Raw genomic sequence first — 16,203 nt, forward strand, 5'->3', positions numbered from 1 at the left:
GTGGTTAGCTATTGGTCGATCTCATGTGAGTGACAGTTAATCACGCCAGTTAATCATGCCTGCAAACAATATTTATCATGGCACTGAATGTGAATGTTTAGCATCCCAGTTGCTCTCTCTCTCGCTCTCTCACTGTCTGTCTCAGTGTCTATAGATTCCAGCGTTATGTATCTGGAGATTGTGATGACAGAGTTTGCGCTTGTGAAGATGAAGGACATGCAAGAGTTATCTGGAAATACACAGGAACAACGATTGCAACAAGCAAATAAAATTCCAGAATTTCTGTATTATTAAAGGGTTAGTTCACCCAAAAATGAAAATTATGTCATGAATAACTCACTCTCGTTCATTCTCGTGTTACGCAGCACGTTTGAGCTTCTGCAAGAACCAATGAGGTTCATTCTCGTGTTACGCAGCACGTTTGAGCTTCAGCAAGAACCAATGAGGTTCATTCTCGTGTTACGCAGCACGTTTGAGCTTCTGCAAGAACCAATGAGGCTCACTCTCGTGTTACGCAGCAAGTTTGAGCTTCTGCAAGAACCAATGAGGCTCACTCTCGTGTTACGCAGCACGTTTGAGCTTCAGCAAGAACCAATGAGGTTCATTCTCGTGTTACGCAGCACGTTTGAGCTTCTGCAAGAACCAATGAGGCTCACTCTCGTGTTACGCAGCACGTTTGAGCTTCTGCAAGAACCAATGAGGCTCACTCTCGTGTTACGCAGCACGTTTGAGCTTCTGCAAGAACCAATGAGGTTCATTCTCGTGTTACGCAGCACGTTTGAGCTTCTGCAAGAACCAATGAGGCTCACTCTCGTGTTACACAGCACGTTTGAGCTTCTGCAAGAACCAATGAGGCTCACTCTCGTGTTACGCAGCACGTTTGAGCTTCTGCAAGAACCAATGAGGCTCACTCTCGTGCTATGCAGCACGTTTGAGCTTCTGCAAGAACCAATGAGGCTCACTCTCGTGTTACGCAGCACGTTTGAGCTTCAGCAAGAACCAATGAGGTTCATTCTCGTGTTACGCAGCACGTTTGAGCTTCTGCAAGAACCAATGAGGTTCATTCTCATGTTACGCAAAACGTTTGAGCTTCTGCAAGAACCAATGAGGTTCGTTCTCGTGTTACGCAAAACGTTTGAGCTTCTGCGAGAACCAATGAGGTTCGTTCTCGTGTTACGCAGCACGTTTGAGCTTCTGCAAGAACCAATGAGGTTCATTCTCGTGTTACGCAGCACGTTTGAGCTTCCGCAAGAACCAATGAGGTTCGTTCTCGTGTTACGCAGCACGTTTGAGCTTCTGCAAGAACCAATGAGGTTCATTCTCGTGTTACGCAAAACGTTTGAGCTTCAACAAGAACCAATGAGTTTAATTTTCGTGTTACGCAGCACGTTTGAGCTTCAACAAGAACCAATGGGTTCATTTTCGTGTTACACAGCACGTTTGAGGTTCGCAAGAACCTAAGTCTCTTCAGAAAATTTGGACTAAACCGTTCCTATGGATTCGTTTTACGATCTTTTTAAGAACTTTTTTAAGCGACAAAGTGGGAGTTGCATAGCAATCGATGGAGGGACAGAAAGATCTCAGATTTTTATTACAAATATCTTCAGTGTGTTTCAAAGATGAACAAAAGTCTTACAGGTTTGGAACGACATGAGGGTGAGTAGATGATGACAGAAATTTCATTTTTGGGTGAACTAATCCTTTAAGTATTTACAGATTTATGGGATCCAATATCGAATTTGAATCAAAATGTTGAATATCTAAATGTCAATGTTGTTTTTGATGCATCTGTGATATTAAAAGCTAATACAAAACCTGACAGTTTGACAGTTGTTTCTAAACTATGCACACCTCAGAGAGTGAATGAGTCACATTTTCAATAACACATTAGACTGAAAGGAGTCTTTTGACTCACACATTTGATTATGAAATCATACGGCATGGGTCTATAGGAGCAGGTAGTATGGAGTAGTGGAAAGAAGAGACTAGTCTAAAGTCAAATAACAGAGATAAAGTCTAAGTCGAGTCTCTATCACTGCAATATTTGTAGTCATACATCCACATTTCCAAACGCCATAAAAACAGTCTGATAACATTTATTCATTTTCCATATATAGTCCTCTTTTTTATTATTATTAACAGAGGTCAAATAAATTCATCAAGTCATATTTACAGAGAAAGGCAATAAATATTTTATAATAGTAATAAAATTATTATTTTTGCATACATTTTTTTTTTAATTGTACGTGTGTCATGATTGTTAGTAACGTCTGACAGACGACGAGTATATAGACGTGTGAATACTACAGCTATACCCATATGGAGAGTCGACCGCACCAACAGTGGCCGGAGCCCAGCGTCTGCAGAAGGGATTTCCTCTGTGCACCCGCGTCTCCAACGTTCTAGAACTGAGAGCAAGTGTTCTAGAATACAAATAAATGACTGATTGTCAGGTGGACCGATTTCATTGGCTTAATGACCTGGAAGTAGTCAAAATCCCTCACTTAAAAGAGCATCAGGGACATTAAGAGCAATGCATCATACCTGGATTTTATGCATGTTTTGGTAGCTAAATTTTAGAAAGGACACAGGGTGACGGCATCATCAGCACATATGCAGGATCCAGCTGTAGGCTTGGAGCATTACAGCAATTCCCTAAAAACGTATTCCGGCTTCCGTCTGTTGGTTCTCACACACACTATTACCACAGCTAATGCTGATATCTAGCTAGTCAAAGCATGTTGATCTAAGCTGAATCACAGAATATCAAAAAAAATATCAAAGTGTTCTGCACGTTCGGCCCACGAGAAGGCCTGGTGTCTCAGACGAGAAAAGCATCCAACACGGCTCTTCAAAATATTGCACTCAAAGCTTCACGTTTACCTATGGAGGTCTGCAAAAGGTCACATGACCTTGTTATCGTTCTCTCGTTGCGTCTCCATGACAGCCCATTCCAGTGGAAAATATTGGATCCTTGTTCTCAGGGGCAACACAAATGAAAATAAAAAAAAGGTTTCCCAGGCGGTGCGGTTTGCTCTCGTCGCTATTCCAGAGTTTTATCAGGAAACGTGTCAAAGCAGGAGACACTAGTTCCTTATAGGTCATCCTTAGTTAATCCAGTATAAATAAAATAACAGACACCAATATTACATTTAAAAAAAAGACCCACATTCAACTGCTGGGAGAAACTCAACGCTTCTGAAATATAAAAATAAAACATCTTTGAACTTTTTTTAAGCTTCTTGTCTTTTTTTCCGTAGCAATTGTTTATTTGTGTCCTCTTCCTTCTCCTGTTTCGGATAAGATTAAGGTGTTTGTAAGGCAAGAAGCACGTAGTGTCCTCGGGGAGCGGTGCGTACTCATCCTCACCGACTCAGTTTGTTTTAGGGTTGGTTTTTAAACGCCGCGCCCTTCGTGTCCGTTTGGTTACCGTCGTGAAACGGAACTCCTCCAGAGGGTCCACTTTTCCTTTGGGGTGGCGCTTCATGAAATGCACTTCCTGCTGCGTCTGCGTGGTCTTGGAGCCTTTTTTGGGTCGACCCTTTCGATTGAAACCCAAATACCAGCCTTTGTACTTGGCTGACACCAGCGCCGTGTAGTTGTTCTCCAAATATTCCTCCACGAAGACGCACTCCTGGTTATTCCCATTGGGCTGAGGAGAGAGGACAAGACCAAATGTCAGAAAACAGCCCATTTATTAAAATAACCCCTAAACTGATGGTCTGATTGGATCCCCTAAAATGAAATGAAATGAAAAAATTAAATAAAATAAAACAATTAAAATAAAATAAAATTAATTAATAAAAATAAAATAAATATCCCAACAGCAATCAATAATGATGATAATGGTTTACCAATTAATTAAATAATGGACATAAAGGAATTGATTTAACTTCTAATATATTATGTAAAACTAAAAAGAGTGTAATGTGTTTCAAAGACACAGTAGCAAGAGAAACTAGTATTTAGGAAATCAGTTACCTGGTAACAATATTTGACTGAAAAATATTATGATTGACCAATTAGAATAAAGTACCCTAGAGAGTGATTAATAACCATAAATAACGATATCTCATTGATCCATTGAGTGAATAAAAATATAGAAAACATCCTATGATGATTTTCCAATATAGGAGTCTCAAATTCAGCATAAGAAACTAAACACACCCAATGACATTATCAGTCGTGATTTTACGCTGAATATCCCAATGTGGGTTGAAGAACAAGAGAACCTTCAAAAGCTCACATTTCATTGGTTCTCTCGTCTGACTGGGCGAACCGATTTTAAAGTTTGATTAAAACTGATCTGCAGTTCACACATCTGCACAAAACTGTTGTATGACAGGACAGATACGTGTCGTACAAAGCGTGTTTTTTAAAGAATGACTAGCCTCTTTCCCAACAAGACACAATAATTGTGCCCTTCAACTCAGGACCAGTTCAAAACAAGCCAGTGAAGCACGTAATGTCCTATTCATGGCAAATTTAGACATCTGTTGGTCTTTCCACTTAGATTTGTTTGTGGTATGGAAATTACAAGAACTTGGAAAATGGGACAATTTTAAGTTCAAAAAGCAGCCTCAATATTTCATTTTTGTTTAAATAGATGGTGTGAAAATTTGTGTTGACTGGCTCCATCATGTAACCATCAGGAGTTGGTTGCAGTAGCAGTGCATACATTGCACATACACCAAGTTAACATGCTAAACATGCAAAACACAGGTAATCATATTGATGCAACATCATATCAAAATCATATTGATGAGTAAATCAAATGCATGAACACAGAAACCAAAAACACTTTCTCGTTACATTCACATCACAGTTAATGTGGCCCAAATTAAAAAATAAATCGGACCTGTTGTTTGCATGACGGTCTGAACAGCAAATCACATTGAGTCAGATTATAATGCAGACCAGTTCAGTAAACATACCTTTCCAATAATTTTGCCGTTCTTGTTCATGCAGATGTAGTATCCACTCTCTTTCCCTTTTATTCGAATGTGACTCCCGAAAGTCTCTGTTTCCACAACAAGAAGAGCTGCAGGTAAGAATAAAACACAGGTTACACAAAGTTCATGAAGACAATGTGATGCACACAGAATGATTTTTTTATTAATTTTTTTATATCCTTCAAGATCACACCTGGGTCATATTTTCAATATATATATATATATATTATTATTATTATTTTTATTTTTTTAAGACATTATTGTCATGACATTTAAGCAATTCTTTTTGACCATAATGCCAAAACATATTTAAAATATTTATAAAATTACTTATTTATTTAAATATTATTTAACGTATTTAGACATTGTTGTAATAAAAATAAAAAAAAATAAAAAAATTATATTGTAACTTTTGTTTATTTATTTATTTTCCATGTTTACAATAAAAAATGTGTAAATATACAAACAGTTGTAATGGTCAATAGTTATATATACAAAATATAATTTCTTTGTTTCCTTTTTTTCACTCATCATTGGGATAGCTGTTGTAATTTATTTTATAGATGTAGATGTACAAGAGAAATTGTATCATTCAGTAGTATTATTCAGAAGAAGCATTATTCACATAGTATATATACTATATATAGACATTCAATGCATTTTCACGCAGTATTCGGTACATTAAATAATGTGTATATATTGTGTATATATTTTTTATAGTGTAAAAATAAATAAAAACTTAACGATTCATAGACTACAGCTCCCTCACAACTACTAAAACAGCAAACCCTCTCTCTCTCTTTCTTTTTATTCTCTCTCTCTCTCTCTCTCTCTCTCTCTCTCTCTCTCTCTCTCTCTCTCTCTCTCTCTCTGTAAGCACCTTTGTTAAGGGTCCCCTCTCTCGGGGGGAAGCAATCTGCCAAACTCCTTGGAGCAGTTCAGATCCCCAGGGATTGGGTTTCCACTTGCCTTTAGTTCGTGCTCACTCAATCAAAAAGTTAGGATGATCCATTTGTTTAACACACTGGGCTATTCAAAGGTGCTCAAAGCAGAGAGGCTTAGAGAGCAACACCAAAACTGTCCCCTTCCAAAACAGCCCAGGGCAACATGAGAGGAACGACTAATCCAGGCAGGGCACTTGAGATCAAATGAGGGTGGGAAAGATCCCACTCCTCCGAGCAGAGCCCTTCACAAGAACATGACGTTTTAAAAGATATGCCTGAAAAATTCCTGTATTTAAATGAACACTGTGCCTAAAAATGTAATGTTGAAAGCAGTCAGCCCTCCATATGCGCATCAGCCGATGTCTTACTGTTGCAGCTTATTAATATTAAAGCACAGATGTCAACAGTAATGTGAAAGTCAAACAGGGGTGAAACCGAAGACATTTTTGAGATGTTTCTGGGAAGGCGAGTGTTTGCTGATAAATGAGCCATACGAGTGTACGATCTGATCCCGCAGTGTGTGCCTCATGTCAGTGTTCAAATATAAGGTTGTTTTCATTTTTCGGTTAAAGTTAATGTGAAACCAGCCATTTTACTTCCGTAACCTGACGTAAACCAAGTGAAACTGAATATTCGGAGGGGATGGGTAATCAATTCTATCCTGCATTTTTATCTCACGGAATATCAGTCTTCACACACAGGTTGCAAACAGCAATTTATGTTGACTTTACACATTTTGACTTTAACATACACAACCATTCAAGAGTTTGGGGTCAGTAAGATTTTTTTATTTTATTATTATTTATTTTTTTAAGTCTCTTCTGCTCACCAAGGCTGCATTTATTTGATCAAAAAATAACCGTAATATTGTGAAATATTATCACAATTTAAGATTACAGAATTCAAATGTAATTTATTCCTGTGATCAAAGCTGCATTTTCAGCATCATTACTCTAGATGATTTGCTGCTCAGGAAATATTTATTATTATTATGAATGTTGAAATCAGTTCATTGCTGATTAATATTGTTGTGGAAACTGTGAAACTTTTTTTTAGGATTCTTTTGATGAATAGTTCAGTTCAAAAGAACAGCATTTAATTGTAACATTATAAACTTATTTACTGTCACTTTTCATCATCACTTTTATTCATCCTTGCTGAACAACAGTATTAATTTCTTTAAAAAAAAATCTTACTGATACCAAACTTGGTATACCAAATGGTAGTATAAATGTGCATAAATGCTCATAAATCTGAACATCTTAACTCAGTTTGACTCTTGAATAGCAGCTCAGAATTGAGGCATGATTTGAACATATGCTCAGCTTTCCTTTAGTTTTCAAATATTTCAAATACTTTTCATAATAACTTTGACAGGACAGCAGAGAGGGTGTGTGTGTGTGTGTGTGTGTGTGCGCGCGTGCGTGCGTGCGTGCGCGTGTGTGTGTGTGTGTGTGTGTGTGTGTGTGTGTGTGTGTGTGTGTGTGTGTGTGTGTGTATGTGTGTGTCATGGAGTTCACAGGTGCCAGGTGTGGGGGTTTACCTGGATCTGCCTCCTCTCATGCTAACACAGGTACAGAGGAACAACTCAGCCAACGCTGAACTGCTTAACCAGACACTGACACATTTCAGCAGTAAACAACAGCTAGACCTGCTATAAACACTTCCAGCTGTTAGGACCCCGTTCAAAACATGACAAACAATAACTAACATTACTGTAAATACTTCCTGAATAAAGAACACTATCATCATTGCCATAAATACTTACTAGACCCTATTTTAACATCAACAAAAGCTTTAACTTTATCAAAACATCAGCTTTAACTTATTCAGCTATGAATAAATAAATAGTGAACATTACCAACATCGCCATAAATAAATACTCAATGCTGAACATTAAGGCTGAAAACACAACTAGCCATACAAGCTCAATTTCACATGCCGTCGTTGCCGTTTCTGTGTTCAAATATACACAACAGATACCCAGACTTATTTTTCAGCCAAACTCCTTTGACTAAAAATATTTCTTTGAAGTACCCCTGAGATTTTAAGCTAATATCTCATTAATTTAACATATTTCGACAATTCTTCAATTTTGGGTGATTTTATTTTGATTGTTTTTAAATTATTTTATTCTTTTCTATATTAATTCATCTTTCCATTAACTCACAAAACCCAGTTTGGGAATCCCTGGTACGACGCAACTACAGGCTGCATTCTCAACACTGCCACAAGGGGCACTATAGCAGGCATACGTATAAAAATGTCTGCTTCTATGGTACCTCTTTTCATTTAGGTCAACTTCTGTCATGGCCAGTTTGAAGAAAAATACCCGATTAATAATAACTGTCGCTTAAGTTTAGGGTCCAATTCTCACTATAAACTAACTGTTAACTACAACTTTTGCCTTAATAAACACCTAAATACTTCTTATTACTAGTTGTTAAGTTTAGGTATTGGGTAGGATTAGAGATGTAGAATATGGTCATGCAGAATAAGCATTAATATGTGCTTTATAAGTACTAATAAACAGCCAATATCATAACTAAGATGCATGCTAATAAGCAACTAGTTAATAGTGGGAATTGGACCCTATACTAAAGCGTTACCATAATAACACAGAGTTTAATGGCACAGACACACATAACTGCTGTGAGTTGATGTAAGACTTACTGCAATCAGAACACAACCCTAACCATCTAAACACAAATGAACACAACCCAGTGACTAACCAAATTTGCTATCAATCAAATTCTAAATGAATGAAAATGGGATATCTGATCATGTTGTTCAAAATCTTCACGAATCAGGCATCATTACTTTTCTCATTCATGTGCAAAGGAGAATTAAGGTTGATATCAAGATTTTAACTGAACAATGACTTAAACTTCATAAACAAAGAAAGTCATACACGTTTGGACCAACTTGTGAGATTTGTAGGTGAACTATGCCATCAAAATGTAATAATCTTGATCCTCCCTTCAGAACTCAAGGGTCAAACAGAAACGGGGAACTATAAGACTGTATGAGTAACAGTATTATGCGGGTACAGGAATCCAGGACTAAAGGTTTATGTTTGGGAATCTTTATGCTGAACATCTCTGACTGACACAAACGCGCACAAGACTGGAATATAAACATGCTTGTATCAGTCGGCAAAGTTAAGTGCAGCATTCAGTGTGTTTATCTTCACACAGAGTTTCTGTTCTCACACTAGGACCGCTGGGGCACGCTGCCCATCAGTTCTGCGCTTTTTGTTTTGTTTATACTTTGATACATTTTGATTAATAACGGTTCAGGTTGGATGTTAAAGAGAAGAAGTTCATCTTAGATATGATATTAGCAGATCCAGATGGAATGCTGATCTGGGGAAATATGGTATTTAAACATGGTACGATTTGTTAAATGGAGCTGAGAGAACTACACACTTTTTGTTTGTGGAACGCATTATAAAAATTAGCCAAAATATTTAGTACATTCAAAATCAAGAGGCAGATTTAATGATTTTGAAACTATACATGATTCTCCGATTCAAGCACGCTCACAGCCAGAGACTTGGAAACATGAAAAAATAATAATAATAATAATAATAAATCCCGTTAAAGAGCGTTTAATTCTCTTAAAAAATATTTCTTTCATTCTTTCATCATTTACTCACCCTCATGTCATTCCAAACCTGTAGAAACCAAACCAAACTTTAAGAGTTAGATCCTTGCATGATCTCTGAGTGATTCGTTCATGATTCAGACTGATTCGGTCAATGACTATGTTTTCCGATATGAATTTGACAATATTTCAATCAGTATTGGGTCATGCAATCCATTTTAAGACAATATTCTGATTTCCCAAATTCCAATTCACACCCCTGCAATAAAAACATTAAATGAATGTCCAACTAAAAAGTTTCAGGAATGAATGATGTATGAATAATGTTTTTGTGCTAACATTTAGAGAACATTATTAAAGACCAGATAAATGTGAAAGAACATTCTATTAATGTTACAGGAAGAATGTTTGCTCTTGACTCTGAGAGAATCTTGCCAGAATGTTAGCTAAAGTTTGGAGAACGTTCAATGTTAGCTGAGAAAGCCAAACCGGTTTGAAATGACACGAGGCTGAATAAATGAGGGCAGAAGTTTCATATTTGGCTGAACTATCAATTTAAATCGTTCTGCCTAACAGCAGAATAAAAACGGAGTCAAATGATAAAGGTTCTTTTGATTCATCTGAGAGCACAGGAACACTCCCGTACCGTACTTGCCCCCATCGTCTCCATTGGCGTTGATCTTCTTGCCCAGGATCTGCACATGTTTCCCAGTGGTTCGGCTGTAGAGCTGATATATCCGTACCTGCTTCCGACTCACGTCGTCTCGAGTGTGGTTCTCGATGTAGAACCGGAAGTCGGCGGAACTCTGGTGAGATTCCTAGAATCAGCAACAACAAAAAGTGTTGATCTATTTCTTGGTTCAGTTGTACAACTGCATGCATTTTAAAGTCAACATTAAACCACATTAACATGTGATGAAAGTCAGCATGACACAACTGCCGAAATCAATTCAGCCAATAAATGCATGAATAATTCAATTACAAAGGCATTTTTTATTATTTATTTTTTTAAAACAATATAATAATCATTTTTACCCCCAAAATGATGAGAGTTAAATGATGAGAAGGTTAAATATATTGATAAACACAAAGTTTGGGGTCGGTAAGATTTTTTTTTATGTTTTTGAAAGACATCTCTTAAGCTAAACCTAGGCTGCATTTATGTATGAAAGCTTGTTTTTTCCACAGAATAAGAAATAAAAAAGGTAATTGCGACTTTTTATCTCACAATTCGAATTTTTCTCCGAATTGTGAGATATAAACTTGCAATTGCGAGTTATAAAGTCAGAATTGTGAGATAAACTCAATTGCGAGAAAAAAGTCAAAATTGCGAGTTTATATCTTGCAATTCTGACTTTATAACTCGCAAATGTTCGAAAATTTTCAGAATTGCGAGTTATAGTAAGAAAAAAGTCAGAATTGTGTTATAAAAAGTCGCAATTATCTTTTAAATTGTTTTATTCCGTGTCGGAAACAAGCTTGAATTTTTATTTGATGCAAATTACAGTAAAAATATTAAGATTTTACTTTTATCATGTGAATCAAGAGAGGGTGGGATTTCAAGCAATTTATTACATTTTGCTGAAAGATTATTATAAACTTGCAAACATGCTGCACTAAGATCACTCACAATAAGACCAGAATTGTGTATTAAGAAAGTAAATAGGGTCAGATTTTTCAATAAATGTTCAGATCACAGTGATTCATGCATGTTCTCTCTCTCTCTCTCTCTCTCTCTCTCTCTCTCTCTCTCTCTCTCTCTCTCTCTCTCTCTCTCTCTCTCTCTCTCTCTCTAAATAAAACATCTGAATATTCTGAGCCTGGAGCTACAACGAGAAGTGAAGTTTTCAATTTCCACTAGCAAGTCTCCAGCAATTATCCACCTGAAAGATCTAACTCTGTCATCAAACAAATATCTGCCTAAGGTAAGAATCACACTCATAAATCACACATACACACCTGTAAGTATGGGAAGTGTATGTACACAACTGTTGCACTGACACACACACACACACACACACACACACACTAAAGCACTAACAAGAGAGGCCATGGCAAGCTGCATTGTATTTTATTATGTTAGTGACTAACATAATAAAATACAATGCAGCTTGCCATGGCCTCTCTTGTCGCTCACATTCACACTCACTTTATACAAAAATCACCAATCCACTTCTCATCCAAAAGCCTCTATCTTTCCTCCTCCTCTTCTGTCATCCTTCCATATGTGAGGAAAACATATACCTCTAAAAACCCTGGAATCCCCGTCCCAGCCAAGACTACTCTCTCGGGCTGAAACGAGGGGTAATTATCCTGTAATGAGCTTTTATGTGGCTTCTCTCAGGTGGTTAATTACACTCACATTACATGCTTTCACTTCATGTTATTTTAACCTCAGCTAATTAATGACATTTAGAGAGCACAAGGGGAAACACGCAGCTCACGGTACAAAAAAAAGAGAGATCTATTCAACAGACTTGAGAAAGAAACTTCCATTGAGATTCACGCTGAATGCAGGACTGCTTAGAAACACGTCAACATGACACAACCGCCAACGTTAACCCATTAATGCAGGAATTATTCAATCCAAAGCAAAACAGATTCTTTTAACAAAGGGGGTTGGATTTTTTTTTAATATTTTTGAAAGAAATCTTTTATGCTCACCAAGACTGCATTTATTTGTTCAAAAATACAGTAAAAGCAGTAATATTGTGAGATATTATAACATTTTAAAATATCTGTTTTATATTGTAATATATTGTCAAATATAATTTATCCCTGTGATGCAAAGCTGAATTTTCAGCATCATTACTCCAGTCTTCAGTGTCACATGATCCTTCAGAAATCATTCTAATTTGCTGATTTACTGCTCAAGAAACATTTTTGTAAAAAAAAAAAAAAACTTTTGTAACATTACTGCCACTTTTGATCAACGTAATGCATCTTTGATCAATAAAAGTATTTAATTATTTTAAATATATATTTTTTTCTGACCACAATCTTTAGATTTTTAGTGTGTATTTATTAAAACATGTCTACAATGTATGCTACAATAAATAAAAACACAATGACATAAAGAGGACAGTCATATAGAATTATGAGAAAATGTCAAAGATCATGAATGGTTAAAAACAACTTTTAAAGATCTGACCACTGCAGTGGACACATGCAATAAGGGGTTAAACAAACCCAAAGGCATTTCACAACGTATAGTTAAGAGTTATTTTCGCCTTAAAAAAACAATTAATAATTATTAGTTCAAGTTGGCCGGCTACCTTCATCTACCTAAATCTTTCTAGCAAAATAAACTGAATTTATTTGAGTAATTGTTACATTATTTTCCTATAGATGAATCCATGAATCACATTCAAACAGAAGCTATCACACGTTGTCTCTACACTCTTAAAAATAAAGCTTTACGTCCATCGATGGTTCCATTAACAACCTTTAACATCAATACAACCTTTCCATTCCACAAATGTTCTTTATAGTGGAAAAAAGTTTTTTAGATTATTAAAATGTACTTCACACTATAAGAAAAAGTGATTATTTTAAGAACCTTTCTCTGAAAGGTTTACTTTGGAAGCCAAAATGGCTATTCTATGGCATTGCAGCAAAAACCTTTATTTTTAAGAGTGCATACAGAAACCAGGTTCATTTCTGCTTGCAAATAACACATACATACGCAGCTCATGCGCACACGAGTCGGAAGGATTCACTCTGAAATCTGGCAATCTAGTCAAACACAGAGATGTGTTTTGTAGACAGTTGTGTATATGGACGGGAGCGGGAAGGCAGAGGGCATGCCTATGCAGAGAGCCAGCCACGGCCAAGCATTTTTATCATGCCGCCCGATTCCCTTCAAAGCAAACCTAGGCAAACTGATCTCACTGCGACTTCAAAAGCCCGACCCCGTCCCAGCTAAGAAGCCGAGCCACTCTTGCATGTCAGATAGGCCCTATCTGCAGACACCACTCTCTGAGCAGGATACATCTCAGGAAACAACGCCACTTAAACTGTGCTTATCGCCCCGTCTTTCACTGCATCTCCTTAATAACAACTGTGTTTGTTTTCTCAGGGAGAACCTATAACAACAGTGAAGCAGGTGATACTCTGTCTATCATACTACTGTCATCACGGACTCAAAAAGCAGGCTGTGCCACACTAAAGCCTTGTTTGTGCCAACTGCTTTGGAACAAAACTGAACGCACACAATTATATAACCAACATGGGTCTCGTTTTCTTCAAACCAGTGGCTTTTGTTCCCCATTGGAGGGGTGATCGCCCCCTTTTATTACGACATTCTGATGCAAGTTTTATAATCACAATGCCCTGACCCATTTGCCATGAGAAGAAAACAAAAAAAGTATTTATTAAGCCGTCCCCGCCTTGTGAGGTATGTACATCTGTCAGTAAAGACGGATTTGAGGAACTGCACATATCTAATTACTTATTTGTTGGCTGAATTAGTCACCTTCCTGAAAAAGAGCCCGAGATTGCAGATAGTCTTACCTTAATAGCTTTTAAAAGGAAATACGATTTGTTTGGTCACTTAGCTGCCTTAGATTTCATTTTTGTTCTATATATTTATTTGATTTCTAGATTTCTAGATAGATAGATAGATAGATAGATAGATAGATAGATAGATAGATAGAAAGAAAATTAAATGCACAAATTGCTTATTATACTCAGCATTAAATCAGTCAATGAGTTTCCTAACTACTGGGAGGGAAGTAATTATGTTTTAGACAAGTACAAGACTCGTTAGAAGAAAAAAAATACTAGATTTGTTTTTATCCCAGCTCTAAATAAAACACAAAGAAGCACAAAGGAAAACTCAGACTTTTTTTTTTTTTAGAGAGAGAGAGAGAAAGATAAATTCAATTCCTCTGGCAAGACCACCAACAAATCCAAAGGCACTTTTTAATTTTACAGCCTCTGGGGTGTAGATTTCCCATGCCTCTGTTTTCAAAAACCTTAAAACAACAAATGAAACAAGCTTTGTGTTTGCGCACCGGCGGCACATCCTCATAATCCCTCCCTTAATCCAGATTCATGATGACAGTGAAACAGCCAGACTTACCTGCAACTGGAAGTAGAGGACCAGTAAATGTAAACACCTGGAAAGAGAAAGAGAGAGAATGAGAGGGAGAGAGAAATAGAGAGAGAGAGGGGGGGGGAGAGACACAGGAGGGAAGTAAGGAGGGGTGAATCACAAGCAATTACACCAGATAAAAATATAGCAGTACATCTTAAACCTGGCTTTGAGCGACTTCTATTGGCAAGAATGCACGAACTCAAAGTGAATCAAAGAGACTATTAAGAATATTCCTTACACGTAGATGAACCTTGACGGCAGGACAGACATCTTGGTCAAATACACCTGTTTCCAGCGTTTGCCGCTCCTGTAAGTGGCGCGCGGAGCCCCGCCAGTGTCTCACACACAAAATCCCGTAGGAGAGGTGCAATCCCAGGGAAAAGAGAGATGCAGCACGTGTAAATGTGCCGCTGGAAGCAGCATGAGGCTGTTTCTTGTTTGAAAAATATCTGAATAAACGCAAATCAGTGTCTTCCCGGTGGTCACTCCGCTCCTCCGCGGTCCGCGCGCGCTGCGCTCTCTCGCCAAAGCGCGCAAAGATTGAATTGAAAAAGACTGACGCGGGGTGTCTCCTCCTCGGTGAACAATCCGCGACCTTTCGTGCTTATTCTTGATCCAGTATGCGATAGGAAAAAGATAAATTCCGTTCGTACCTGCCGAGGACACCAGATAGTGCACACCTTACGTGGATCATTCCAAGCTTCCCGTGTCCATTGTTTGAAGAGGGAAAAGTTTCCCAACAAGTCCAAGCTGTCAAAGTAGATGAGTTAGGGTTATAAGTATCTTCTTTAAATGTTGCTTCACTGTTATCCAAGTAGTTTTTGCATTAAAGGCGCTCAGACCCGTGGCAAATCCTGGAAGAGCGCTGGGTGATGGGACGGGACTGTCTGTCTGTCTGTGTGCCGAAGAGGGCTGGAGCGCACTGAGGGGTTTTGGGCTGGTGGTGGGTGGAAACCTGTCAGTGGTTTTGCACCTGATAGGGTGATCTGAGAGAGTCCATCGGTGCGCGGAATGCGCTTTTCTTCTGTCTGAGCAGTTTCCTTTGCGCTCCTCGTAGTTTCTTGAGCTCTTTCGTCGTTTCACTGTCAGTCTGTGAGAATTGCTTGCGAATTTCACATATGAACTCGTAAACAGGTGCATTTCAGTTGAGCAAAACCAGACACTCGCTGTTGAGATAACCAAATTCTCTTCTGATGGGGTAGCAGAGACGTTACTCTCACTTTTTCAAAACTAAAATGCATAATAATAATAATAATAATAATAATACATTAAGGTCGCACTTTATATTAGTTGTCTTGTGTGTATTTACATCAAAAATAAGTACAATGTACTAATTGTGTTATTGTACAATGTAAAAACATGCATGTGTGCACAAAAAAAAATAAGTGCATTGTATCAAATGATTAATTTAAATGTTAGTACATAGTTAAAGACAATATAAAGTGGAACCGACATTAATACTTAGATCAAAGACAAATAAAGTTGTTGGAGCCGATAAAAATGGAGAAATGTTAAATAATCAAGTATTAAACACACGTGCCGAATTCTTAGAAATGTAATATTTGTGTCCATGACTGTGTCATACATTTTTGTAAAAAAAAAA

The 16,203-nt window shown here is 37.4% G+C and overlaps 1 protein-coding gene across 2 annotated transcripts; it reads right to left on the minus strand.

Annotated features, from left to right (window-relative positions):
* Positions 1-2,080: 2,080 nt before the first annotated feature.
* On the minus strand, positions 2,081-15,781 carry fgf24 (fibroblast growth factor 24). Of its 2 annotated transcripts, none has more exons than XM_082177181.1 (5): positions 14,839-15,781; positions 14,586-14,622; positions 10,158-10,320; positions 4,935-5,041; positions 2,081-3,652 (listed from the first exon to the last, which is right to left on the minus strand). In XM_082177181.1, the coding sequence occupies exons 1-5, from the start codon at positions 14,868-14,870 to the stop codon at positions 3,374-3,376; spliced, it is 618 nt and encodes a 205-aa protein (XP_082033307.1). In that variant the 5' UTR covers positions 14,871-15,781; the 3' UTR covers positions 2,081-3,373. The 2 variants fall into 2 exon arrangements, with proteins under 2 accessions (XP_082033307.1, XP_082033306.1); XM_082177180.1 differs by having other exon boundaries at positions 10,149-10,320; positions 14,839-15,777.
* Positions 15,782-16,203: the final 422 nt, after the last annotated feature.

Source organism: Leuciscus leuciscus (assembly GCF_965113295.1).
Source record: "Leuciscus leuciscus genome assembly, chromosome: 8".
Lineage (NCBI taxonomy): Eukaryota > Metazoa > Chordata > Actinopteri > Cypriniformes > Leuciscidae > Leuciscus > Leuciscus leuciscus.